At 38.4% G+C, this 27,914-nt stretch overlaps 1 protein-coding gene across 2 annotated transcripts; it reads right to left on the bottom strand.

Annotated features, from left to right (window-relative positions):
* Positions 1-2,193: 2,193 nt before the first annotated feature.
* Positions 2,194-25,166, bottom strand: znf408 (zinc finger protein 408). 2 transcript variants are annotated; one of them, XM_044356920.1, is made up of 9 exons: positions 24,822-25,166; positions 22,214-22,488; positions 18,945-19,005; positions 16,895-17,115; positions 12,263-12,978; positions 10,613-10,822; positions 10,079-10,202; positions 7,394-7,627; positions 2,194-4,193 (listed from the first exon to the last, which is right to left on the bottom strand). In XM_044356920.1, the coding sequence occupies exons 2-9, from the start codon at positions 22,482-22,484 to the stop codon at positions 3,529-3,531; spliced, it is 2,502 nt and encodes an 833-aa protein (XP_044212855.1). In that variant the 5' UTR covers positions 22,485-22,488; positions 24,822-25,166; the 3' UTR covers positions 2,194-3,528. The 2 variants fall into 2 exon arrangements, with proteins under 2 accessions (XP_044212855.1, XP_044212864.1); XM_044356929.1 differs by having other exon boundaries at positions 18,945-19,003; positions 22,218-22,488.
* Between the last annotated feature and the right edge of the window lie 2,748 nt (positions 25,167-27,914).

The following is a 27,914-nucleotide window of genomic DNA, read 5'->3' as shown; positions in this document are numbered from 1 at the left end:
TTGATGGATCTATATGCGAGTAGCAGGACTTTGTAGTCAATCCTAAAGGAGACAAGGAGCCACTGCAATGAAAACAGAACTGGTGTTATATGTGGAGGTGGAGTTTAGAGATGTTTTTCAGATGGTAGAAAGAGGTTTTGCACAGATGTCTTATATGGTCATCAAAAGTCAGCTGAGGGTCAAAGCTAACACTCAGATTAGTGATTGAGGAGGAAAGGGGGGGTGAGATGAGGTATGCTGGATGACTGAATCTTGTGTTTAGTGCCAATAAGGAGAGCTGCTGCTGTTGCTGCTGTTTAACTCGAGGAAATTTGTGCTCATCCAGGCTTTATCTCCTTAAGACAGGTGCTGAGGCGTGACATGGCTGCACAAGGGCCTGGGGCACTTTTGATGTACAGCTGGGTATCATCAGCATAGCAATGAATAGACATCCCATGTGTACTGATGGCTGATGTCCAAGCGGGAACATGTAGAGGGTAAACAGAATGGGGCCGAAAACCGATCCTTGCGGAACACCACAGGTGACAGGGATCAATCTAGACCTGCATCCTCTCAGTAATACAAATATGAACTGCAAAAAGGAGCAAGCAGAGGTCATCTTTATGTAGGATTTGTTAAGAAGAAATAAGAAATGCTACACATCATTCAGACAGGTGTTTTACAGAGGAGGTTGGATGTTGTGGGTCAGTATCTCCCAACAACGTAAACCATCTCAGCAGTGAGTGGCAGACTGTGAGAGCGTCTGTGACTCCTGTGGGGCTCTGAGGGTGAAAACAACATTACATTTCTAACAGAGTTTTTGTCCACTGAGGCTGCTTCATTTGTTGAGTTTGATCCCAACAAATCGCAAGGATAAAGATAAATCTAAGACACTTAAAACAACTACAGGTGATGTATTTAGAATTTATGGATGCATTTATTAAAATGTATTTTTATTAATGGTGTGGTAATCTACCCAATTATAGCCATGCTATATGGCCAAAAGTATGTGGACAGCTAAACATTAAATGATAAGGCTGGCAATTTTCTATATTTTTGCTCACGTATCTCATGTGTAGAGCCAAACCAAGAATTAATTGATCTACTAACAACTATTGTGTGTGTATTCAAAGCCTGATATATCTTATTCCTCTGTGCTGTAGACCTCTGTTGTTGTCCAAAAACTATTAAAAACACATCAGTGAGTCACACTGCTGCATTGGGTGACATGTTCCTTCATTATGAAGAGTTCGGTCACGTTAGTTTGTCATAACAATCACGTTTTCAGCCTCCGGAGAGCAGTTCTATGTTAGGCAGATGCGGGAACGCAGTTCTATTTAAAGCTTTTCTAGCTTGTTGGGCTACATATCACAACCTCTTGACTTTGTACTGCAATATAAATTTCTTGAAGAACTTCAGTACAAAGTCAGTAGGTTGTGATATAGTGTGGAATCTACCTTACACAGAACTACTCTCTGGACACTGAAAACGTGATCACTATTATTAGTCTTTTTAGTCCACCATGCATCATTCATGCTCATTTCTAAACATTGACTCAGGCTCATCAATTTCTTCTTGTGCCTGAGAATGTGCGTACATTTGGAGCCACTTATGATCATGTGTACCAACAAATCCCTTCTGCATGGGAGCTTTGTGATGTTGAAATCGAAGGGGGCTTTCCACAAACTGTTGACACAAAGTGGGAAGAACACTATTACCTAACATAGTGTATCCTGTAGCCTTTCCCTCAAATAGAAACCCAAAAACCAAACCAAAAATAAATGAAAGTATGTGGACATATTACATACTAATGACCATAATGTGTATTTCCAGCTGCTGCGATAGAGTTTTGCAGTAAATAGTTCTGATTTTGCACCAACGCTCAACAATCCAGTTTCTAAACGGATAGACCAACAACAGCTAAGTAGATGCAGTCTTTTTGATTTACCCGTTTCATTTAGCATTTTTGACACTCGCCTGACACTCCAGGCCAATCAGCTTGCCAGGCCGCTGGGAATTCGGCACATTTAGCAAGCTGATGTGGCCAAAGCTCCTCTCCTGTTTTTGTCAAAGCAGCTCAGGTGTACACAGCCCAGGAGAGTTCATTTGCAGTATTTGCACAAAGTATTATTTTGATAAGTTGTTCTACTATTTATTCTTAAAAAAAAATCTCATGTAAAATGTTTTTCAGATAATTGTTGCACTAAAAATCTGTTGAAATTTTTGAAAAAAAAAGTGTTTTTTTTAATGCGTCAATAAAAACTTTTCTAATAAGTGTTGCATGAATTACATTCAAGGCATCTTTACTTACATAATACATTTCATACAGAGGGTAAATTCAAAGTAGTAAATTCACTGACAAAACAGAAGGATAAGTCGTCACCTTGTGTAACGTTTACAGTGCAGATCTTTAACATTAGGTCTGACAATACGACTAGTTGGGCTTTCGGAAAGGAACGGAGCCACAGAGTCCCGCTCCCTTCAAACAGCCACAATTCCCATCACTGGTTTTGACTTGCAGGGAGCATTTTTACATACGTTTGATCGTGTTTAACATAAACATCCGACATTAAAACAGTGTAAAAATAACAGAAAATCACAGAAGGCATGATATGTGCCCTTTAATATAACAGTGCATGTCCAGATGTGAAAGGGGGTCACTCACTCACAGATAATCATAACCCAACTCTAGTGTTACCTTCAACTCTATCACACATTTTAGCATCTTTCAGCTCAGTGTTTTGGATTTACAGCCTACAAATTTATTGTTTTGTTAAATTAACTCCATGTCTGCTAAAGAAGACTGTTAGCTAACACGCTCACCATAGCGTCTCTATGAGGTAATAATATGCCAATTTTGTGTTCACAGCTTCTTGTGCTGTCCCACATTTTCATACCCAGCCATACACAGAAGTAATAAAAATTAAAATAGTCCACCTTAAATCACATGGATAACAACACATCTATGTTGTATTTCTGCATGTTTCTTTTAACTTCAGGGAATAACTAGATAAATATAGAAGACAAAATGTCACATCAAGCTACTTCCAGTAAATGAAAGGGTTTGTTCTTATATTTAGCATCAACACTAAATGTCAGCTTTGGGTGTCTGCCGCTCAGCATCAAACTGTGCGCCGCTGTTCAACAATCACAACAGAAGAAATTCATCACTGAGGAGCCAACAGGAGAAAACAGACCTCAATTCAATGCATGTACAAACATGCTGGGATCAGAGTGATGGGGGCAGAACTTTCACTTGTTCACAACTGGAAAAATATCAAACTTCTCCCCTCCTGCATGTTTAACCAGCAGCTTATTACATCTAATGAGTTCACATCTGTTCTGTGGAGGTTGTTCAAAGGCATTCTGGGATATACAAAAAAAATAATACAGTGAAGAAAGTGTAGACGAGGTAGGTTGAGGGAAGGTGAGTTCAACAAAAAAAAAAAAAACACTTCATCTTAAAGTTACCTGGGATCGATGCTGATTAGATCTCCAGCTGTCATGTAGGAAGCACCAGAGATGGTTCAAGAAACTCAGATTTTTAAGCTACACTGTGTTTATCTCGACAGTCTGAGCAACAGAGCAGAGTCCGCTCCCCTCCTCCTGTAAGATCAGCAGCTCTCCTACCGTCTGCTGCCCGTGGACCACAATGCATTGCTCTGCCCCCTCTGATATCACCACCTCCACCAGCTCCTGTCCCGCCCCCGCAGGCAGCGAGCTCCCCGAGGCGAGGAGCAGAGGGCCGGAGTTTGACGTAGAGTCCGTGCGGACGTAGACGACGGCGTGCTGGATGTCACCCGCGGCCTCCCCGTCTCCTCCTCCTCTCCCCGCCGTCGAGGTCTCGCTCTCTTGAACCGTCCTCGCTACATCCTTTTCGTCCCCTTTCCCTCGTCTTCTCCTCCGCTTCATTTCACCCGCCTCCTTCTCTCCTGCACCTTGAGGGAGCGAGTTCTTCTTGGGTCTGCCTCTGACTGGTTTCGGGTGACTGGAGCTTAAAGCCGCTAACTCTTGCACAGCCTCTTTCGTCTCCCCGTTGTGTCCTCCCTTCACCTCCGTCTCTTTCTGAGTTTCCTCCTCTGTCCTGTGCTGAGCTTGGTGCCTCAGCAGACTTTGTCTCAGAGTGTAGGAGGCACCGCAGTGGCAGCTGTGTGGTTTCTCCATCAGGTGAGAGGACTTTATGTGTCTCCTCAGCTTGGTGGCCACGGTGTAGCCTAAGGTAGAAACCAGCAATTAAATTGGTATTATAAAGTATTACAGAACATAAACAACTCACTGTCATTCATAAATGAGAAAACCAAGATTAAAGAAGACCTGTTTGCTTCATTAACAGTTTTTTTTTAACCTCATGTTGGATTTTCACTTGGTTACAGTACAAGCATTCACCAACCAAAACAGTTGGTTGTCATAATCTTAGAACTTGTAAGAATTTTTTAACCCTCCTGTTGTCCTCAGGTCAAATTTGACCCGTTTTCAAATGTTTTTCATCTCAGAAATATTAGTTTCTTTCATCTAATTGCCTGAAAATCACATGGATGGTTCCATACCACACGCTTTGCAAGTAAAAGCAATGATCACTACTTTGCATCTGTGGACTTTTGTCCTCCTGGGTCAAAAATGGACCCGCTTCGACCCGCTTATGGTCAATGAACTTTCTGAATGGTTGGATTTTTGAATTTTTGAATAAATAAAGGTCACCAGATTTCTAATGAGTATTTCCAGTAGCTGTGTGGGATTAAGTCAAAATAAACGGTGTGACTCGCTGATGTGTTTTTTTTTAAGTTTTTGGATGACAACAGTGCCCAGAGGAGTAAGACAGACAACTATCCCAAGGGGCAATTCCGTTTTGCAGTGTACCCAGACCATGCGTAAGAAGAAACAAAAAACAAACAAACAAAAAAAAATCAAACAGACCTTTATCCGAGACAGTCAGCAAAAATATGATGAGGGTTGCATAGCACCAATGGAGAGGCAAAAACAACTCCTTTAAAGGAGATGGTTTTCCAAAGTTCTGGTTATAATCTCTGGGAAAACAAAACTTTTACCCGATCGACTTGACCTACACCGGTCATTGATCCACCCAAAAAGCGTTAGGAGGAGACATCTGGAGATATTAGGAAAACGGGGGGAGCAAAGTACACCACACATGTGCACACACAGCAGAAATTAAGAAATGTCCAAGTGATCATTTGGCTCACAAAAGTGCCAAAAAACACAGACAGGAAGTCACGTCCGCTGTTGGTATAAATAGGTTTGTGTGTGAAGTCGAAGGAGAGCTGCATTGATGGTTTTCTCAGTTTTGTATGTTCGTGTGTAATGGTCTCAGCGTTTGGTGTGAACATCTTGAAACCCCTATGTCGGTACACAGGTTCTCACAGACATGTAAATAAATATATATATCAGGCTTTGGAAACACACAATACTTAGTAGCTCAATTGCTTATTTTGGTCATTTCATGGGATTTGCCAACTGCAAGAGAAACACAGAATACTGGAAGAGGTTATCTATAAGGGAAATTGTATGTAAAGCACTTTAAAATTGCCTCAGTGCATTAATTGTACTGTATAAAAAAAATGGCTGCAACTGTGAGTGATTCAAGTCCAGAAACAATCATATTCACTCCTTTAAATACATTTCACAAAGATGAAAACATGCCATGCAGTCACGAGGGATAAAATACCACTTATTATTGAGTTCATCAATAATGCAACCGCTGAACTCAGCACACACACAAGTTTTTTTTTTGCTGTCTAACGCTTCATAAAAAGTATATGCGGACAACCTTGTAATCAGCATTTGTGTGTTTTCCACTCAAGTATGCAGGGCAGAACATCTGCAGCCTACTGAGTGAGATAAACAAGGCCGGTCGGAGGGGAATTGGCCAGCGTGTGTGTGCTTCATGCCCGACTGGGTTTTTCATTGTTTTGTTTCAGTTACAAGATGTGTTTTTCACTCTGAGCCAATTCTTTGATAAAATACCAAAAAAACAGATTTCAGCTACTGTTTTAAACATTTTTTATTTTAATGAGAATTGTCTAGCATGTTAAAATATTTTACTTTATCACTAGTATTACATTACAATTTCTGTAAAAATAGAGAGAATCTACTCTATTTTCTGTCATTTTTAACAGGAGAATAAATGCGAGCACAATTAGAGCCGCAGCTAACGATTATTTTCATTCTCAATTAATCATTTAATCTATAGAATATCAGTGAAAAATTAATGAATGTTATAATTTTTCCAGAGTCAAAATGACAAACAAAAGCATGAAATCCTCACATTTGTGAAGCTGAAAACAGACAAATTTTGCTTGAAAAATGACTAAAATGATTAATCAATTAGCAAAATAGTTGCCGTAAAAATGTTCTGTTCGACTCGTCGATTAACGGACTAATCGTTGCAGCTTTAAACACAATAATACTTTAAAAAGTCCTACTGGCATATAGAGCTGCAACGATTCGTCCGTTAGTAGAATAAAATAACGTTTCGATAACAGATTAATCGCCTTAGTTGTTATTCGAGCAAAAATGCTAAAAAATGTGTTGCGTCCACTCACTTAAATGTTAGTTTAACATCATTGTACATTGAATAGTTGATCTCATTTTGTCTGACTGTTGCTCAGAACAAAACAAGACATTTGAAGAAGTTACATCGGACTAAGATGGAAGTTTTTTCTTTCCTGCATTTTTACATTTCATAGACTGATCGATAATGAAAATAATCGTTAGTTGCACCCCTGCTGGCGCGAACGCGACTGACACATACTGTAGGTCTACTAGCCATGCTAACGGCTCGGGATGCTAACTAACATGTCATGACAATGTTTATATGCTGATATTTAGCAGATATAACATTTGCCATGTTCACATCTTTCAGTCCAGCGTTTTAGCATGAAAACATTTGCTAATTGACACAAACTAGAGGCTGATGGGAATGTCGTTATGTTTGCAGGTTTGTAAGTTATTATTATTAATGTGTGCCAAATTTCATGATAATCCAGCCAATAGTTGTTAAGTCGTTTTAAATAAAAAAACAAAAATGTCAACCTCATGATGGTGCTAGAGGGAAAGTCAGGGGGTCGACACATGCCAGACCACTTCTCTGTGAAGATGATAGTGTGCATGTTCAATGTGTGGTTTAGTTTTTGTAAATAACCTGCAAGGATGACTTTGATTGTTGCTTACTTAATCATTAATACTTAATGTTACAGAGAAATACCCTGAAACCAATTTTTAGGTGCTTTAAATTCACTGTATGTTAATTTGAAAATGTCTGGGCTTCCAAACTGGGAGAAAATTAGTGAAAAAGTCCTAAAATATATATAAAATAAAAACCTCTTCCAAAGACTTGTCCCCTGTCTGTTTCCTCCTTTGAATTTTAATTGACTTTTAAATTTCAGTATCACGTTCTAACCTTTTCCACAGATAAAGCAGCGATGGGGTCTTTCTCCAGTGTGCAGTCTCTCGTGGGACTTCAGGGTGTGCGGGTCCCTCAAAGATTTCCCACAGTAGCTACAGAGGAAACCGCCTCCGGTGTGGGAGAGCATGTGCCGGCGGAGTTCCTGTTTCTGGGAGAAATTCTGGTCACACTCGGCGCAGGGATACGGCTTCTCTCCGTTGTGGATCCTCAGATGACTATCGAGGTTCCCTGAGAGACGCAAGTAAAGACAGTCAGACAGGAAGCCAGAACTAGAGACGCTCACGCTATACTCGCTGATGGGGGGAGGTTGTGGTCGCGGTGTATTTGTAATGTGTCGTTTTGACAGATGAAAACTTAAATCGGAGGAATTGATCACAGCTGAAGACGTCCTCACAGTGGTGCAAAAAACAACCGTTAAACAGTTCTCATCAACTCATCAGTGTGAACACAACAAGGTAATGTTTTCCTGTCTTCCGATATTAGACGAATACTTTGACGGTCTCTGTGTTCGGTGAGAAGAAGTTGCTCTGGGACGTAATTAGCTGGTAGCGAGAGGAAACGACAAAGCTACTGTCCTGCTTTTTAACGAGTCCAAAGCTGAATTATGTACACGTTGTAATGCCCGTCGTGGCTTAATGGGCAGTTTGTTTACAAATTGAATATATTGGATATTTAAGAGCAGCAACATCTAACAGAAGAGCCGTCGTCAGGGTGATGCTGCTGGCTTTTGTAACCAGCACGTTTAGAGGTGTATTGTTAGCTCTTGAGGTGTTGGAAGGTGTATTTTTTCCTCTTTTGGTGGAGGCGACCTGCTTCTCCTGCGTTTAGTCTTTGTGCTAAGTGGTGCTGAGTGTTGCTAACTATTTTCAATGCAAAGTCTGCTACTGTAGATGATATCACGAGTTCAAGCTGCTGTCGTCTCATCTATTATCTGGCTCTATTTTTAAAAAAACATTTTAAGTAGGTTGTTGTAGAGCATCTGGAATAGAGAGAGAGAATTCAGGATTATCTTATACTGGTCCTTTGTGCAGCCCCTCAGTTCAGCCTCTGTCTGTAAACAGGCCGTTTTTAGCTCGTGACACTTTAAGGCCCCGCCTCCTGATGAGCCCACTCTGTTCTGATTGGTTACAGCTCATGGAAGCTGCATCTCGGCCGCTTTCCGACAGGTCCAGAGGCTAAACAAAACATCAACATTTCAAAGTCTGTCCATTCGTACATCTTCAAGACAGAATCTGATCCAAAAAATAAAAAAACTACTGAATGTATATATATATATATATATATATATATATATATATATATACATATATATACATACATATATATATATATATATACATTTTCGATTTAAGCAGACAAAAATACTGATGTTTAATTGTGATGTTTTGACAGATAAACAAAGGCAAAAAAAGGAGTTAATACTTACTGTTATTTGAGATTTCCAAGACTTCATTTCTAGTTCTTGCACATACTTTGTAACTTAATAAGAACTTTTTAAAATCTGATTATATCTCTTTTTAATTTAACATTTGTTTTTATTTATGTAATCTTTTTTTAATCAGGCAGTCTCATAGAGATTAAAAAGGTCTCTTTTCCAACAGAGAACAAGAAACATTCATCATTCATCAGCAGACAGAAACAACGACAAAATAAACAAGGAAATTCATGAAAACAGTTACAACAATCATAAAAAAAACATCAGATTATAAAGTTCTAAAGTCTCCGAGAGGAATGTAAGAGTCGAGTTTGAGGGCGGTTTTCAAATTTGTCATAAAGCGTAACGTACTGTGATACACAGGCTTTAACTGCTGAAGTGTTGATGGGGGCAGCACAACAATACAGAATATAAAGGTGTACTATGCAGGATTTGTAAGTTGGTGTTTGTAAACTCATAGCATTCAAAGTTGGCCCCTCCTCCCCGGTTCAGAGAGAGAGAGAGAGCAGCACTGGTGAAAACAAAGCCATCAATCAAGTGAATAAAACGTTACTTTCTGATTGTTTCATGGTGGTTATGTTCTAAAGCACAAATAAACACACCCCCCCCCCCCACCGCGCAACCCTGCAGGAAGGATGTGGCCTCTCTGCTTTGCGTGTGTGTAGCTCAGCCCCGCCCCCTTGGTCAACAGACACACAGACCTGCTGCTCTTTATACATCCATGACACAGAGACAGAGAGCACACCTGCACGCTGTTATTGGTTGGGGGGGCTACACACCCACTGCTCAAAGGTTGACGCCCAGAAACGAACAAAATAATAAGAAAATACAGACAGAGGTTAGCATCTCTGCAGATAAATGTACCCCCAAACACTTCTAGTGGGTCATAAGTGATGACTGAGAAGGATTATTTTAGTATGAGTCTATACATTGTTTTGTTTTTTTAAAGGAAAATCCTGCATAGTATACCTTTAAATAATAATAACGTCAAGAAAAGGTGAGTGGTTTCTGGTGCAGGTACATTCAGATTTTTTTATTTGAAATGTATCAAGGCCAAATTTTGAACATCTTTCCAGACCGATTAGTTTTCAGTTACATCACACAGATGCTGGTTTGCACCATTACTTTGTTTACTCATACCAGCAAGGCGTCTGCACAATCTGCCCGGCCTTTAACATGATCCGCTGTGAGAAAAAGAAAGACTGACCGCAGCTCCACGTTCAGACTCGGACCTCTGACATTACCTTTCTGACTAAAGCACTTCCCACAGTGCTGACAGATGTGAGGTCTCTCCCCCGTGTGGAGCTTCATGTGGTTCCTCAGAGAGCCGGAGTTAGCCAGCAGCTTGGGGCAGATTGTACACTGCAGCTGAGAGAGAGAAAAACAAAAATCAAATGCGCCTTTTTTCTCTCTTTTTAAATGCTAAAAGTTGAAACTGCTTGTCGAGGAGGAAGAAAAGGACCAGCATGACAATTTAAAGATGTTACATGAAAGATTTTTCAAATGTGGCTGAGCGGCGCTCGGACAGAAACGCAACTTTTTTTTTTAGAAACCGTGTTTAAAAGTCTAGAATAGCTGAAGGGGGAAGGTGAAGCAGCAGCAGCAGCAATTTAAAAATAATCCTCCTTGGTGATTGCAGGAGAAACATTACACTTTGTGAGTGAAAAATGAATCAATTTAGCTGCCCGCCGCTCTTATTAAAACTGCGACGATTTGAAAATGTCACCACAGACGAGCGACCGAGCGCTTGACTGTGCGGAACAAAAACACGTCCCTACCTTAGGAGACTGTGTGTAAATCAATCTGCTGCAGTGAAGGAGGCGGTGGATGCGTAAGGAGGGGCGGCGTGCGAATCCTTTGCCACAGTGCTCGCAGACGTAAGGTTTCTCTCCCGTGTGCAGGACCATGTGCTCCTTCAGGTCCCGCTTCAGGCCGTAGGTCTTCTCACAGTGAGGACACGAGTACGGACGCTCCCCGCGGTGACTCAGCTGGAAATAAAACCAGTTTTATTTAAGGAGAAGTCCACTGATAATGGAAAACATATGTTGAAAAGGCCGGAAATAAAGCCGTATTCAGACTTATGCTTCTTTGTGTGTCTCACTCCATTCAGGATCATCAAATTTACCTACTTACACGTATATTATTACTACTGCTATTGTTATTATTCACTTGGGCAGGTTAATTGCTACTCTACATGATGACTAAACTTGTGGCCGTCAATAGCCTGTAAAGGAAAAATAACCCCCGTATCCACACAACAACTGACGTATCTTGTATCCTGAGCCCGTTTAGTTGTCAAGTGGTTTCTTTTTTTTTTTTTATTCCTGTAAATAACTGAGCCAAGAGGGTAACGGCTCTGATAGCAGGAAATGTTTCAGCTAAAACATCAACGGTAAATATGAGTGTTTGGTGTCAGACGGTCTGTCAGAATAAAAGAAGAAGAGAGCTGAACATACAGGAAGAAAGAAATATTATATCACAATTTTAGCTTTTCCCAGATAAACTGGTGTAAATGTCAGCCGATAAATAACAAGACACGTTAGTACAAACATATGTTGGAAGTAATTTAAAAACAGTGTCTACATTACATTGATTAGTGCGGACTGGTAAGTGTATGTTTTAATTGTAGTACCAAACCCAAAATGTGTTGATGTGTATAAAATAAGAGAAACATTGGTCAATATATTGATATACTTATTGATATATTGTCACATTTCTTTAACAATCAAAGAGTGATATCAACCTCAACAATCCAGAATCAATCAGGCTTTGATCATAAATGCACAAACAGTTTACAGTATGACAACCGTTGACTTTATAGAGAAAGAAACCAGCGTTTAAACAGGTTAAAATCAAAACTGAGGTCATTTCACATTCAAAAAGTTATATATATGTAAAATCAAATGATGGGCATTACTTACAGTTTATTCTAGTTCTGACTTTTTTATCAGCTGCGTTTTTTTATATTTGAAACGTATTTTTCTGATCTAAACTTAAATATATTTTATTTACATTTGTGTCGTTTATTTTAGCTGTTATGGAACAATATTTACGCTACACAAATTCAATTTTCTGTGACATTTTAGAGTGTGCTGTTTCATTTCCTTTTAATATTATGTTATTTAAGTTTATGCATCTTGTTCATAAATATTAAATAACCAAATTTAAGGGATCCTTATTGAAATTGTTTGATTATGTAACATGTTGTAAAAAAAAAGATATCAGCATCTATATTTCTAGACTTTTTAAAACTCTCAAATATCAATATTATATCTGCCTCAAAAACCAAACCTTTTATTAAAAACATAAAATAAAGGAGGTTTAAAGTCATTAAAGAAAGAAAGAAAGAAAGAAACTTTTATTAAAAACATAAAATAAAGGAGGTTTAAAGTCATTAATCAGCTCAGTCGTCCTGTCGCGTCTCTTACCTCGTGTGCTTTGAAGCTTTCTGCGGAGGTGTAGTTTTTCCCGCACTCTTTGCAGGTGAAGGGTTTCTCCTCCGTGTGACTGAACTGGTGTTTCTTTAAGTGACCGATCTGGAAGAACTTTTTACCACAGCTGGAACACCTGTACCGCCTCTCTCTGATCTCCGGATGCCACGTCAGAGTCGCCCCGGCAACGTACGCTGCTGCGAGCGTCTCGGCGTCGGGGTGTAACGACGTCTTTATGGAAACCACCTTTTCTGTGGATGTGCCCTCGGTGGGGCTTCCTCTCTGTCTGTCCGTCTGTCTGGACGGGTGAGGGTCAGAGTGGGCAGCGGGTTGCTTCACCCGGCTGCTCAGACAGTGAACCCGTCGCGGTTTAGCGGCCAGGCGGGAGCTACAGCGGACAGGTGGAGGCGCAGGTGGGCCTCTGGAAACTGTAGCGTACGAGGACGGGACGCTCTCTGTACTCTCTGTGTGAGCGTCAGTTCTGCTGTCTGGCTGTTTGTCGCCGTCTGAGTTCGGCTCAGACAGGATTTTCTCGGCTCTCTTGTTCCTCCTGAGTGTGGTTGAGTGAGTCTTCTTGATGACTCTACGCTCCTCTTCCTCCTCCTCCTCCTCCTCCTCCTCCCGTCTGTCATCCGTCTCCTCTTCCCTTTCCCGAATAATCGATGTGTCGGCAACAACGATCTCTGGGTGTTTTATGAGTTCCACCTCGTTATCTGTCGATTTAAACAGAATACAGTTAGCAGTGTGACATGGTTCGTTGATTGACAGGAAATGTATTGACACATTTTAATAATCAATTAATCATTTCGGCCTTTTATTATGCAAAAATACCAAATATTCTGTAGTTTCAGCCTCTAAAATATGAGCAGGTGTTGCTTCTCTGTTTGACATCATTGTAAAATCAACATCTTTGGGTTTTGGACTGTTGACCAGACAAAAAACTGGAAGTTCTCACGTTGGACTTTAGGAACTTGTGATGTTTTTCTGTCATTTTATACATTAAAGAGGTTTCCTAAAAAGGTTTCTCTCCCGTGTGCAGGACCATGTGCTCCTTCAGGTCCCGCTTCAGGCCGTAGGTCTTCTCACAGTGAGGACACGAGTACGGACGCTCCCCGCGGTGACTCAGCTGGAAATAAAACCAGTTTTATTTAAGGAGAAGTCCACTGATAATGGAAAACATATGTTGAAAAGGCCGGAAATAAAGCCGTATTCAGACTTATGCTTCTTTGTGTGTCTCACTCCATTCAGGATCATCAAATTTACCTACTTACACGTATATTATTACTACTGCTATTGTTATTATTCACTTGGGCAGGTTAATTGCTACTCTACATGATGACTAAACTTGTGGCCGTCAATAGCCTGTAAAGGAAAACTAACCCCCGTATCCACACAACAACTGACGTATCTTGTATCCTGAGCCCGTTTAGTTGTCAAGTGGTTTCTTTTTTTTTTTATTCCTGCAAATAACTGAGCCAAGAATAAAATAATTAACCAAAAAATAATTGGTAGTTTCATCATTAGTTCCAGTCCTACAGAAAAAAATACAGTCACCTGAAAAAGTATCTTCCCTCAGTCAGTTACCGTTAAACTAAAGTGACACTTCCTGCACATACGGCTGTTGTTACATGGATGTATAAAGAGAACTGGATACAGGAAGAGCGCCGGGCTTTGGATCAAATTTGACATATCACCCAAATCATGTAATTACAACGTCACGTGATGCTAGACTTACATTGTGAAAGAGACGTCTGTAAACAGAGGATACATTTTTTTGAGCGTCACAACCACCGCGAACCGACTCGTCTCACTATCAGAATTTGATCCATTTGGTCCGATCACATATCGAAAACCTAGAAGAGCCGAACGATTGGATTGTTTTATCCTCATTCAAGTTAACCGGAGGGCTAAACAGGAAGTAGCTGGCTCGGCCAGTGAAAGTTACTAGTTGGAAATGCGGAAGAAGCTGAACTTTTTCGGCTTCATGCACCACTGAGTGACTTTCATAGGAATGAACGGAGCCTCGTTTCCAACGCTGTATCCAGTTCTCTTTATACATCCATGTGTTGTTAGACTAGTGGGTAGAAGAGGTGTTCAGATCCTTTATTCTAATAAAAGCTGCAATGTAAAGATACTCCATTACAACTAAGTCCTGCATTCAAATTTTTAAGGAATTTTGAAGGAAAAGTAAGATGAAAGATTGACATCACTCTCATCTCTTCATCTAACTCTCAGCAAGAATAAGGAAATGTCCCAAAATGCAGAAGTATTTCTTTAAGTAACAGTAAAATGTTAGTAAAGTACTTATGTAGAATATCCTCCGTCAGTGTTTTATTATTATATAGTCTAAGATTATTGATACATATCAGCTTGTCAGTCATTTATAAAGCACTTTGAACTGCAGTAACCTGTATGAAAGGTGCTACACAGATACAGTTTGGTTGATTGATATAAACATTACTGGATTATTGTATTTTAATATTTTAGCTCTTGTAAGCATTTTATGTACTGTACTGTTGGCTAGTATGTAAAATAACACAATGAACTGTGTTTATATGCTCATATTATAAAATCTTAACAACGGTTAGATACATAAGGTCCAGTTAAAAGTATTATTTTAATATTATTAATTATTTCCCTGTGAATGGAGGTATGAAGTAGCATAAAATGGAAATACTCAAATAAGATGCAAGTATTTAACTGCAGCACGTTACCCTCCATGATTTAACACCTTGTACCTGCTTATATTCATATGTATATATACAGTATCTAAAACAAACTGGTTGCTGTGTTTTTCCACTGGAAGCTTTTTCACATGTTTACATATTATTTTATTTTCTCATTATTTCATCATTTGAAAAAGCTTCAACTATTTACTTCTTCTTGCCCATATTACAGCTCCCCCTCCTGTGAAAACTAATTAATATTAGCAACCACAACAATATAATTTCCCCCAAAGGGATCGATCGCTTCTTATCTTATTATCTTTCATTTGAGTTTTCATAATTGTTTTGAAGATGCTTTCATGATTTATAGGCTCAATCTGTTTAAATCAGCACTCTACAGAGAGAGAGAGAGGTTAATAAGATATCCACAGTCGAGCTACAGCCCGACGCTGCTGGGTATTCTCTGCATGAAGAGCCTCCTTAATGTCCCATCAATCACGACCCATTAATGCTCCACAACCCAGGAATAATAAAGGAACAGAGAGAGCGTTGGAGAGCCTATTATTCCCGTATAACAAATGCGCTTTAATGATTTTGTTTTTCTTGCTTCGTGTTTTTCTTTTTAATTGAGGTATTTTGTGTTTGTCAGACGTGATTCATCTTCTGATTATTAATGTCCAGCCTTATTTTTTGAGTGTATTTCAGCTGACTAAGCAGATCCCTCACAAAGCTGAAAATTAAACGACGTGTGTGATTTTAAATAACGTCGACGTGGAAATTCTGCTTTTATCATCCGGCCGATCAGTCAAAGTCGACGCTCGTTCATCTACCCGGACCTCCCCCGTGTTTACATACAGGCCGTTTCATTTCACTCTAAGTGAGAGTGTAATTATAACGCGGGGTGGTAAATGAGGTTTTCTGGGGTCAATAATGTGGTTATTGTTGAAAAAAAAAAGGGTCCCCCTGACTTCCAGAGGTAAACGTCCCTCTGGCTCCTCCAGGTGGAGAGTATGAATGAACAGCAGCAGTCTGTTGACATTAATCAGGGCCATGTTTGGTACCACTTATATTGATTTATCTGTCAATTATTGGTTCGTAAAATGTCAGAAAATGGTGAAAAATGCTGATCACCATTTCCTAAAATCCAATGAGACGTCCTTAAATGTCTTGTTTTGTCCTGATCAACAGTCCGCAATCCAAAAATATACAGTTTACTGTCATAGAAGACAAAAGAAACCAGAAAATATTCACATCTGAGAAGCTGGAATCAGATAATTTTGGCTTTTTTTTTTCTTTAAAAATGACTCATCGATTATCAAAGTAGTTGGCGATTGACTTAAAGATTAATCGATCAACTGTTGAAGCTCAACAACACTACTTATATTTTTAGGTTTAGCTGCAATGATGTTAGTCCATTAATTAATTAGTCGGTTGAAAGAAAAGTAATCTGCATTTATTTCGATAATCAAATAATAAGTCGTTTATTTTTGAATGCCAAACAGTTGATGGTTCCAAGTTAAGAAATGTGAGTATTTCCCATCTTACAATAAACCATCAAACCTGCAGTAAAGTATTGATTATCAGCTGAGTGATAGATTATATATCAGCAAGAAAAAAAACTCAAATATGGGCTCTCGTTCACTATTTAATAAAACTCCAAAATCAGTTTTGTGTTGTTTTAGTGCAACTTTGAACAGATACTAGAAAAAAAAAGCATCAGATATGGGATTTGTTTGTCTTATAAATACTGCATGACAGATTTTAATACCCAAAGGTGGTGAAATGAACCTAATCTCCAACCCTCCCAGGGAATAAACGTGGTAATTAATCTTTCCCTTGACTTCAGTGTGACTACAAACCTTACGGCATCATCATCATCATCATCATCATCATCATCATCTCTTTGGCTGATGTATCTATAAGCTTCATAACTAAACTCCTCCCCGTGTAAATAATCGGTTACCTCGGCGGTGTTGTCCGGTGGGGTTGTCCCGTGTGTCAGGAGGTTCGTCTGCTGTCTGACTTTTCACCACAGTGTCTCCGTACAGCAGCAGCTCTGTTCCCGGCTGGATGTCCCGACACACACGCAGACACGCGTCCGCACACTCGCCCGCACACACCTCTCCGCACGCACACTGCGCCGTCACGTTCTGCTGGGCTCTGCTCCGCGCCTGGCAGGCAAAGCTGGGGGGAAAAAAAACACAATGTACTGAATCAAAATGTGAATGTGAAAACTAATCTAATCTTGACAGGTTCCCAATTTTTCAAGTGTGTCTTAAAGCAACAGTCAGGTGTCCACATGATGATTGAAAGATGTTTTTCATGAGGCCAGTTTGGAGTCCAGTAGAGATTTAGAGCATAAAAACCCTTGAAAGTCCAAATACTGCAAATATGAGAAGGCAATAAGTGCTAAATGAAAATTACACCAATTAACACTTTATTAATCCCTTCTGCTCCATCACAGGTGATCTGTGGAAGCATATGATAAGATTTTCACTCTCAAAGAGAAAAAATAGGCCAGTTTTTTTTTTTAATCAGGACACCACACAGTACACAGCCTACAGCAGGAGAAAATATTGGCAGCCAGCAGTAGCAGAAAGTACAGATGACACACAAACCACAGTGTTGATAAAACATAACACGCTAAATATGGTAAAAACCTCAAATATGGAGGCGGAGAAGGAAGAACTGGTCAGAGGAAGGAAGGGATGCTATTCAGTAAGGTCAGAAGTCTGTTTCCAACGATGGGACAGAAGCATTTCTAGACTTTAAATGACATCTTTAGTTAATTTAAGCATCATTAAATATTTATAGATACAACACTAAGATGGATAAAGATTGTTTTCTGTACGCTGGTGTCATCACATCAAACCAACTATCTTCAGACTATAGCTAAACAGTTGCTGCTAGCTGTCATTCCTAAATGTACTGCTTTATGTTTTACCTTTTAATAAATTGATTGATAAAAACATGTATTGAATTTCTGCTTTTATGATTCAGTTTTCTAGTTTTTAACATGACATTTGGTACAAACATTCATGTCCCGTCGCCCTCAGCTGTACTTTGTGTTTAGTGCTAACTAGCAAATGTTAGCATGCTCTCCTGTGCTAACTCCCATGCTAACATGCTAAACTAAGATAGTGAATACAGTAAACATTACACCGGCTAAATATTAGCATGCTGACGTTAGCATTTAGCTCAAAGCACTGCAGAGCTACTAGCATGGCTGTAAACTCTCCTGTTTTCCATCTTGATAAATGTTTGTTTACTGTGAAAACAGCAGAGACATCGATGGAAATCAGTCCAGGACAAAGTCTGATATGTTGTTTTTTACTGTTGATAAATCTAGAGCTGCAACAATTACTTGATTTATCGATAAGTCGATCAGCAGAAAATGAATCGCCGACTATTTTGATAATCAATTAATTGTTTTGAGTCATTTTAAGAAGAAAATTTCCAAATTCTGTATGGAGTTTTTCTTTTACATGCATTATTATTATTATTATTTTCTCTTCTCAAAGTCAAGTCAACTAAACTTAAGGACATTTTTAGAGCTGCAACGATTAGCTGATTTATCGATTAGTTGCCAACTGTTAAATTAATCGCCAACAATTTTGATAATCGATTAATCATTTTGAGTGATTTGAAGAAGAAAATATCCAAATTCTCTGATTCCAGCATCTCAAATGTGAATATTTTCTGGTTTCTTTAGTCCTCTGTGACAGTAAACTAAACATCTTTGGGTTGTGAACGAAACAAATCATTTGAAGACGTCATCTTGGGTTTTGGGAAAAAGTGATCGATGTGTTTCACCATTGTCTGACATTTTATGGCCCAAACAACTAATTGATTGAGAAAATATTCAACAGATTAATCGATAATTGAAATCCCTAAATAAATCAAACCAATCCAAGTATTTATTTGCCCTAAAAAAATCCCAAATATGTCATAGAACCAGATTAATCGTCCAAAGAGCTTCAGTTATCTCTGTATGAAGCAGCGAGTCGACGTACCTGATCCAGACAGATTTCTGCAGCAGAGCTTCTTTATCTGCTGTTAAGTCCGTCAGCGCCTACAAACAAAAACACAACACAGAAGTTACATCATCACGTTTTTCTTAAGCTGCCTAATTAATCAGATGTTTAGCACCTTTTATACTTTTATATTCATTTTCAAATGAATGATTATGGTTCCTGTCTGACTCAGTATCACTTAGTGTCTCTTATCTTCCACTCAGAGCAAAATAATAACGAGCCGATAGGAGCGTTTTTGCTTTGAATGTGTTTTCTTGCAGTGTGCTTGTAAAATTATCGCTGGTACATATTTTATCCGTGAAGCTGCCCTGACTCTTTCTCCTTATGTTTTTTTTTTTTCGTCTGTAGAAAGCTTGGAGGAAATTACAAGGACTGACTCATTATCTTCTCCACGGGGTCGGCACTTAATTAAGCAGAGAGGCTCATGTTTACTGCTAACGGTTTCAAACAGAAGACGTTGCTGCAGGTGAAGGTACAAACATTGTGAAGGATCTCTGGGCCGATTCAACAACGTGATTGTTTTCCTGAGTCAGACAGGATGGATTCACGTCTGGGACTGTTGGATTGATACTTGATTAATAATACATTGAACTGCATTAATTTGACATTTTGACGACCTGTTTTTATAACTTTGGATTTAATATTTTGATATTTGTATTCTGCTTTGCATTTATTTCTATGAAATGTGTAACTGTGTGTGTGTGTGTGTGTGTGTGTGTGTGTGTGTGTGTGTGTGTGTGTGTGTGTGTGTGTGTGTGCATGCTCCTGCGTGGATGTCAATAGGTTGTTAGTCCATTTGTAGTGGAGGTAATAGGATTTTCTTTGTGTTTTATTGTTTCTGTTCTTCTGCTCAGAGACGACAGATGGAAATGAACTAGAAGCAAGCAAATCTGGTACAAAGTATCTTTTCTCTTTGTTTGAGACTTTGGTCGCAGATATAATTATATATAGATATAAATATATGGAGATAGATTCTTTAAAAATCATTATTGCAATGCTTCTTTTTCTCGTCAAGGCCTCTGTTGAGAGATTAGGGTTAGAAGGTTAAATAAATGTTAAAAAAAAACTAATTTTACAGTTGGAATTTACATTTCTATTTTTGTGAGGATAACATCTTAGCTGCTGTGTGTTTTACTGATCTTGGATAACTGTGCTCAGGTGCAGTTATGATTCAGGCCCAAACATAACTGCACTGATAACTGCAGGTTTTTATACAGGCTAAATTTCCATCTGTCGTTCTGTCTCAGTTTCCTAAAGTGTCCATAGGTTTAGATGGAGAAAATCTATATTTAAGTAATGCATAATGAGAAGAGAAAATCTACAGTTAGGCTAAGTAATGCATAATGTTAACTCCATTATCATATACGATTATGATGACTGCACTAAAACCAAATGATCCTTTAAGTACATGTATAAGTACATGACTCCAGAGTGTCAGCTGCACCACAGAAGAAGAAAGCAGTGGTTGAATTATAAGCTTACAGAGGGAAAAAAATGTAAATGTTCAGACTTGCGAGCGAGCGCAGACCTCTGAATAACCTCTTATTAGAAATAAAGCTTTGATGTGAACACTGAGGCGATATGAAAGATTCTTCCGAGGAGGATAAATGGTTTTAATGTCATACAATCTGTCCTGACCTTCACTGATTTCTCGGTGTTGGAGTTTACTGTAAATGTGTGAAACGTGGATCAATGGGTAACATTGTGAAGGTGAGTAAAATGACTGGTGATCAGCAGCTGTGTGATATTATAGAAACTTTAGTTGACATTATAGACATTAGTGATGTGCAGAGAGTCCAGTATTTGTATTTGTATTTGTATTTGTTGAGACAGCAAAATTATTTGTATTTGTATTTGAATAAAAGTGGAAAGAACTAAACTAAAACTTTACTCATCGCCTCACTGCAGACAGACCTCTAACTAACAAATATTTTTAAAAATATTTGTATGAAACAAATATTTGTAAAAAAAAAACCCGTTATTTGTGCTTTGCTATTTGTATTCGGGGCACACCCCTAATAGACATTTGACATCCTACAAGTTTCCAAACATGAGCTGCAACAGATTCAAGTTTTCATTCATACCAGGAGCAACAAATACACAATAAACTGTTTATTCTTATAGCTGCAGTTATTGTAGTGTTACTAATAACATATTTCTATTCAAGCTTAATATTTGTTTGCTCCGAGCAGAGGGCTGAATATATATATATATGGACTAAAACAAAACTGTGTATATATTTAGGATGATAAAGAATGAATATGTTGTATATAATATGTCTAAAAGGCAAAGTTCTCTATGTTCCCAGCTGAGATCTCCTATTTTACCGCTTGCTGTTGAAACTAGACAGTATGCTAAAAGAGGAAAGGTATATTTGTTATCATAGTGTTATCAAAAAAAAAATAGAAAATGAGTTCCATTTGGTTTTCTATCGTCCTCTTTATGGGGAACTACGTGATGCTTTGTTTAGTAAGACAAAATAGGTATTGATTTTGTAAATATGGATGATGCAGTTACTTGGAGAAAGTCTGAGAGAAGAGAAAAAAGCTCTGTACTGAAATAAGCTATATGTGATAGTTCACTTGGGATTTTTTGGGTTTTTGTTTGTTTGTTTTGCTTCTGTATATGCTTTGTATATGTGTTATAGGAAGATGTGTGTTATGTAAAATAGCGGTGTTTTGTCGAGATGTTTGGCATGACACAGAAATAAAAATAAAAAGTAAAAAACTAAACTAAAAATCCCAGTAAGCATTAACAGTGACAGCCAGCGTGCACAATATCAGGACCCTGAAAACAAAGCAGTTAAATGTTGATAAAAGTTCAAAATTACTAATGTGGAAAAGGCCTATTGTATTTTTTTTTGTGTGTACAGAACCACTTTTCATGTCTTCTACTGTCTTTTATCGGGTTTTGTTGAATGTTTTATATGTTGACTTGCTGCAAAAAAAAAATCTCCTCTTCCAGGACAATAAACTGAACTGAATATAAAAGCTGTCAAAATAACAAACTTAAAGGTACAAGATTACAAAACTAAGATTACAGGTGCAAAATGGTTTAATATTCCATATTAAGCAGACTAAATTCAAAACTGAGTTAATTTCTTAAGGAAAAAAAATCAAATTTACAGTCAAAATGATCAAAAATGACTATTCAAAATGTGACAAAAAGAATCTACAGACACAGAGGACCTTGTCTGTAAGCTGCACATCTGTGATAATGTTTATTCTTTTTACAACTTTGTATTAAATTTACCTTTTCCTCTGTGCTGTTGGTCTGATCTGTTATGGACTGAGAGGTCTCTGTAAATTCATCCTCTCGGCAGTGAGTCGGGGGGTCAGTGCGATGCTTCGAGGCCCGTCCTGCGTCCCCCTCCCTCCCCAGCAGGCATCCGGCCTCCAGAGATCGGCCGACCCACCACAGCCCCAGCCTCCCCTCGCAGAACAGAGAAGGCCCCACGGCGAAGCCACGGGGAAGTGACGCGGAGAGAAAAGAGGCGAGAGCAGACGGGAGCCCGGCCATCACCCTGTACAGACAAATAAAAAGCTGGTTACAGGTAGAAATGTTCCTTATACAGCTGCTGTGCTTCAGGAACTTCCAGGAGGTCGGAGACACTCATCACTTTTACATGAATAAAAGTTTTTGTCATCATTGTTTATGAATGAACGTGTTTTTACATCTGCAATGTCAAGTTTAGTCTTTCATTTTCTATATTATGTTGCTCATTGACATTTTATTCCATGTTTTCTGTTACTTTAGGGCCATAAAATGATGAAAAATCCTGATATTTAGTTCAGTTAATATAAAAAATATAAGAGAAAAAACTACAGTGATGTCAGTACAAAAGGGTTTCTAGGTAGTTACAACGAAACAGGCCAATACATACAATAACCTTCCTTTATCATACATCTAACAGGTGCAAAGTGCAGGTAATAATAAGGAGCGTCACCTGTCTGGCTACAGAAAACCTCAATAATCAGATGCGTTTTTATTCTAGATGCACCTGCATGTATGAGGCAGCGGCTGCTGCATCACTGAGGAACACAGCAGTGTTTAAGCAGGCTTCACTTCTTTCACAATGAAATATGTAGCACTGCAACTAAAGATTATTTTCACTATAAATTCATTTGCCAAATAATTTCTCCATTGCTTGGTCATTTTGCCTATAAAATGTCAGAAGTGAAAAATGCATGTTATAATCCCCAATAACCCAAGTTGACATCTCCAAATGTCTTGTTTTGTCCCAAACAACAGTCCAAATCCCAGAGATTCAGTTTACTGTCACATAAGACAAATAAAACTATAAAAACATCACATTTGAGAAGCTGGAACCAGCAAATACTTGGCTTTTTGCCTTAAAAAAGTACTAAAATTAGGCTATTATTCAATTATTATTCCATTTTAATTTTCTGTCGGTTGACTAATGGATTAACGTTGCAGCTCTAGAAGTATCTCTAAATTTCTCCATAAAATAATTGTACAATAATGGTCATAACGTCTGAGAGCATCTTTGAACTGTAGAGGGGTTGTTGTTTTTTTTAGGGTGTATTCATACTGAACACATTAAATACATTATGAGGATGCACAATGATGGTCTTGTTAATGTTAAATACAATTATTGATATTGTTTATGTTCTTTAATTTTAATTTTTCAACTAATAATGCAATTTAATTTGGCTACATTACAATAAATTTACCATATTTAAGTCAAGTATTAGTACTGATAACTAAGTAGGCTATTCTAACACTCTTTACACCTCATATTATATTCAGTGGTGAAAAGTAACTAAGTACATTTACTCAAGTACTGTACTTAAGTACAATTTTAAAGTACTTGTACTTACACTCATGTGAGGCTACTTTATACTTCCACTCCACTACATTTCAGAGGGAAATATTGTACTTTCTACTCCACTATATTTATTTGACAGCTTTAGTTACTTTTCAGATGAAGATTTGACACAATGGATAATATAACAAACTTTTAAAATACAACACATTGTTAAAGATGAAACCAGTGGTTTCCAACCTTTTTTGGCTTTTGACGTCTTACAAAAAGCAGTGTGTAGTCGGGGTCACATTTCACATGTCTATGAGTTGTTAACAGCTCCACCAAAACAACTGAAAACAGATTTGTGTATCAGAACTTTGTTTTTTCTTCTTTCCTCTCCCATTAATCATCTCACGACCCCTCAGATTTATCTGGTGACCCTTTGGAGGGGCCCGACCCCTAGGTTGGGAACCACTGGACTAAACTAGCTAACTGTATATAAAGTAGTGTAAACTAGCTCCACCTCCAGCAGCTACAACAGTAACATGCTGCTCTAGCACTGATGTTTCACTATCAATAATCTAATGATGTCATATATAATAATATATCAGTCAGAGGGACCAAACCACTATTTTTACTGCAATACTTTAACTACATCAAGCTCATAATACTTATGTACTTTTACTTAAGTAAAGGCTTTGAATACTTCTTCCACCACTGATTATATTAATATATACTCTGTCAGAAGCTGTTTCCAGTCAGTTTGACTTCCAGCTAACGCAGGGAAAATGCATTTCTGGCCAACAACAAACAACACAGCCTCGCTAGTATGTTAGCTGAAAGCTGAATAGATTCATTTAAACTGAAGGACCTTCCCATTTACAAAACCTTGGATGATGTCCTTCGTGTTAATTAATAACAAAATGATGCTAACTGTCAGCTAAATGCACTAGAGCTAACGGTTTCCCAGCAACCAACTTTCACGGTGTGTTAGCACTGGTGAGCTAACTAGCTGTTTTTAACAAAGCTCCGTGTTACACAAACGATTTTATGAGTCAGTTTTATACTGAATGTAACCGTGTACATACTTGGGGTGTGCACGCTGTCTTGGGTTGATTATTTATTACAATACCAGTTATTTTATTCCGTAATAAACTCTGGGAAAGCCATCGTTATCCAGCGAGAAAACACAAGCGGAAGTCCTCGTCATTAATGGTTCGACTGGAAAATGGAGTTATAGTGTATTTAGTTCTGCAGTCACACATCTGAAAACACGCACAACAAATGACAGAGTATCTTTAGATTGAGAATGCTGAAGTGATAGCACCCTTATACTTATATGTATTGATATGTGTGTCTATATCGAATAGCAGCCGTGTTTCATCCTGTTATATATATTTAATTTCAAAATTGAGACGAGTCATCTCGTTTCTGTGGTGGTGCGACAGACAAACAGACGGACAATGACAATAAAACAGAAAAGAACAAACCAACAACAACATAAAAGTACAAAAAAGGAGCAAAATTGAAACAAAGTATACAGAAAAATACAACCAAAAGAAAAAAACTGTTACATTTGTGATACACAAAGTATTGAAGTCTGGAGACTTTTATCCAGATTCAAAGCACCGTCATGAACACCATGCTTGTCCAGGTCATCCTACTTTTGCACATCTTTTGAGTTGGACATGAGACCTGTTTGACATTGAAATGTCAAATGACAGTAACATAGACGTAACATAATGTGCTAAATGTAAAAACAAACAAACAAACAAACAAAACAAATATGGGCAATATTTACACATTTAAGAATGACTTATTGATCCAGCCAGTCCCGACAAGAGTCCTGAACAGCTCCACTGTATCAATGCTACAGTGGAAATAAATGATCAACTTAACTCTTATATTTACTTTACTAAAAATCGGTACAATAGACTACCAAAATGATATTAAAATCATGTAGATCAGTTTCAGGTATTCAATATCACTACAAAATAAATGTAAATGTCTTGCAAAAAAATTTAAAAAGTAATGCCTGAAATTTTAAATCCTTCATGACAAGAAAAGAGGATATAAAAGAAGATATGATGCCACTATTTTCTAACGAAAAGAGTGATGACTGAATCTGGTTCATGGGAAATATTTTATCTGGTTGAATGACAGCCAACATATCCATTATACAGCAGTTTTAAAATATAAATGGGACTCATGGTGTACATGTTCTGAAAGTAAGACTGTGCGCTTGTTTATTTAATGGTATCCAGCACTACAAGGACCTGCAGGGTAAACAGCATGTTCTGCACCGCTTCTCTGCGCTTGGAGATTTCTCTCTTATGAAAAACTCAGCAGTTAGTTGTTGTAGTTGTCACAGACAATAACTGATAAATATATAAAATAACTGAGGAAGGAAACAGGTCTTATTGTGCTCCAGTATGAAGAAGAAAAAATGTTTACCATGATCAGCTCACCGCACGGAAACTGCTCAGTTCCCTCAGAGGTGGACAGAAAGTTTCTTCAGTCCATGTGTGGAGTTTGTTCATTTTTATTTCATTTAAAACTGGTGGTTATGCATGAAGGACATATTTGTGACATTTAATGTTTTTCAATTAAATGTTCATTTTCATTTAAAAATTGCTGTATGCTGGTCTGATTTACTGTAAGTGGCTGAATCCATGAGTGCAGTTTTGGGTGATCATGCAGCAGAACCTTTGAGATTCTTTTATCAGTAACAGTTTACTGAACATTAATACATTTTAGTGTTTGAGTGGAAACAAACAACACAGATGTAGAGATGATCTGTGATCATACCTGCATGTCGCTGTGTCACTTAGCGTCAGGCTTAGCTGCCGTTATTATCAACTTCAGCTAAAGATGTTGCTGATTTTTTGTTGCACTAGCAAGGACCACACCATCAACAAAATGCGTTTGAACGATTTATTAAGGAAAACCATTGATGTGCATAGTTCTTGTGGTTGCTGACTGCGTCGTGGGGAATCCGCCGCAGCACCCGGGCAACAGCAGGTGGGTTAGCGGAAAGGGTTAGGTGGTATTTATGGGAATGCCGGAAGTGGCGTAGTTGAGGTGTGGTCCTGCTCCTGAAACTTCGTTGAATAGCTTCATTTAAAACTCAGCTGTTGAACCTGATTGTTTTGTCAAAAGAAGCAAAGGTTCAGCTGAACTGCTGCTAAACTGGTGTGAAAAAGTTGCTCCTCTCCCTCTTCACTGGTTCCCAACATTATCAGTGTTCTGTGTGTTAAATCACTCATTTCAGTCCAATGTTTCTGTTAATTTATCAGTCATGTTATACAAATAAAGGAGTACAGGTTTCAGTTGAGAAGTTTATGTTTGACAATGTTATATTTTGTTGACAGGCCTCAGTCCTGCTGTCAATCAGATCATCAGTGATGGTGACAACAGGTGTGCATCATTAGCTGCACTAAGCAGTGAGTCACTATCGTCAAGTTGAAGAAGGAAGGATAAAACATTCTGTAGGAAATTATGATTGTCTGCAGTAACAGAGAAATTCTACATCGATGTCGTTCTGTATGTTTTGAAAGCTTCGTATCAGTCACCCTGTGGTCACCTGAGCAGGTGATACGTCCCACTTAGGTGAGACAGAGAAGGTAAAAGATCAGTCACTGGTTGGTTGAGATGGAGCAGGGAGGAGACGAGGAGGCAGCAGATTTTATTTGTTTGTTCTTTGCTTCAGCTTAAATTATTTCTGTTAAATTTCCTGGGGTTCATTTTTTCCTCTGTTCCATTAATATTTTTGTTAATAAACGTCACTTTTTTTTTTTTTGCACATCCTCCTGCCTGACAAACTGCTTCAATAACATCCCTGAAAAAGTTTCCAGGTCCAAATTAAAATCTTCTGCCCTTTTTATATGAGGTGGCGGCACCACAGCTGGATGTTCCACACGTCCAGTCAGACGAACGCCACAGAATAGCGCTCTGTTTACTCCGAAAAGGTGAATTAAAGAAATTAGTTTCAGCTTTCAAACTTCCAATTTTCCACCTCAGCTGCCTCTGATCACTGACACTTTTTTAAAAAAATTTAATAACAGTTAAATTAATTATTTTCTGCAGGGTGCAGCAGCAGCTGGGTTTAAACCACAGGTGCAGTTTTAAACCATAGCTTGAGGGCACAGACGTGTACTTTCAGAGACTACATGATTTTATTC

Source organism: Thunnus albacares, chromosome 1, assembly GCF_914725855.1.
Source record: "Thunnus albacares chromosome 1, fThuAlb1.1, whole genome shotgun sequence".
In the NCBI taxonomy this organism is placed as follows: domain Eukaryota; kingdom Metazoa; phylum Chordata; class Actinopteri; order Scombriformes; family Scombridae; genus Thunnus; species Thunnus albacares.
Note: the sequence above shows the minus strand (reverse complement) of the source record. Positions and strands in the feature narration are given on the sequence as shown.

Bases quoted from the DNA above. Each gene is read 5' to 3' on its own strand.
- znf408 (XM_044356920.1), bottom strand. From the start codon at position 22,484: ATGGCCGGGCTCCCGTCTGCTCTCGCCTCTTTTCTCTCCGCGTCACTT. The intron at 10,203-10,612 runs GTAGGGACGTGT...TCTCTCTCTCAG, and splicing joins TTTACACACAGTCTCCTAAG to CTGCAGTGTACAATCTGCCC. The intron at 7,628-10,078 runs GTAATGTCAGAG...TGCGTCTCTCAG, and splicing joins GAAGTGCTTTAGTCAGAAAG to GGAACCTCGATAGTCATCTG.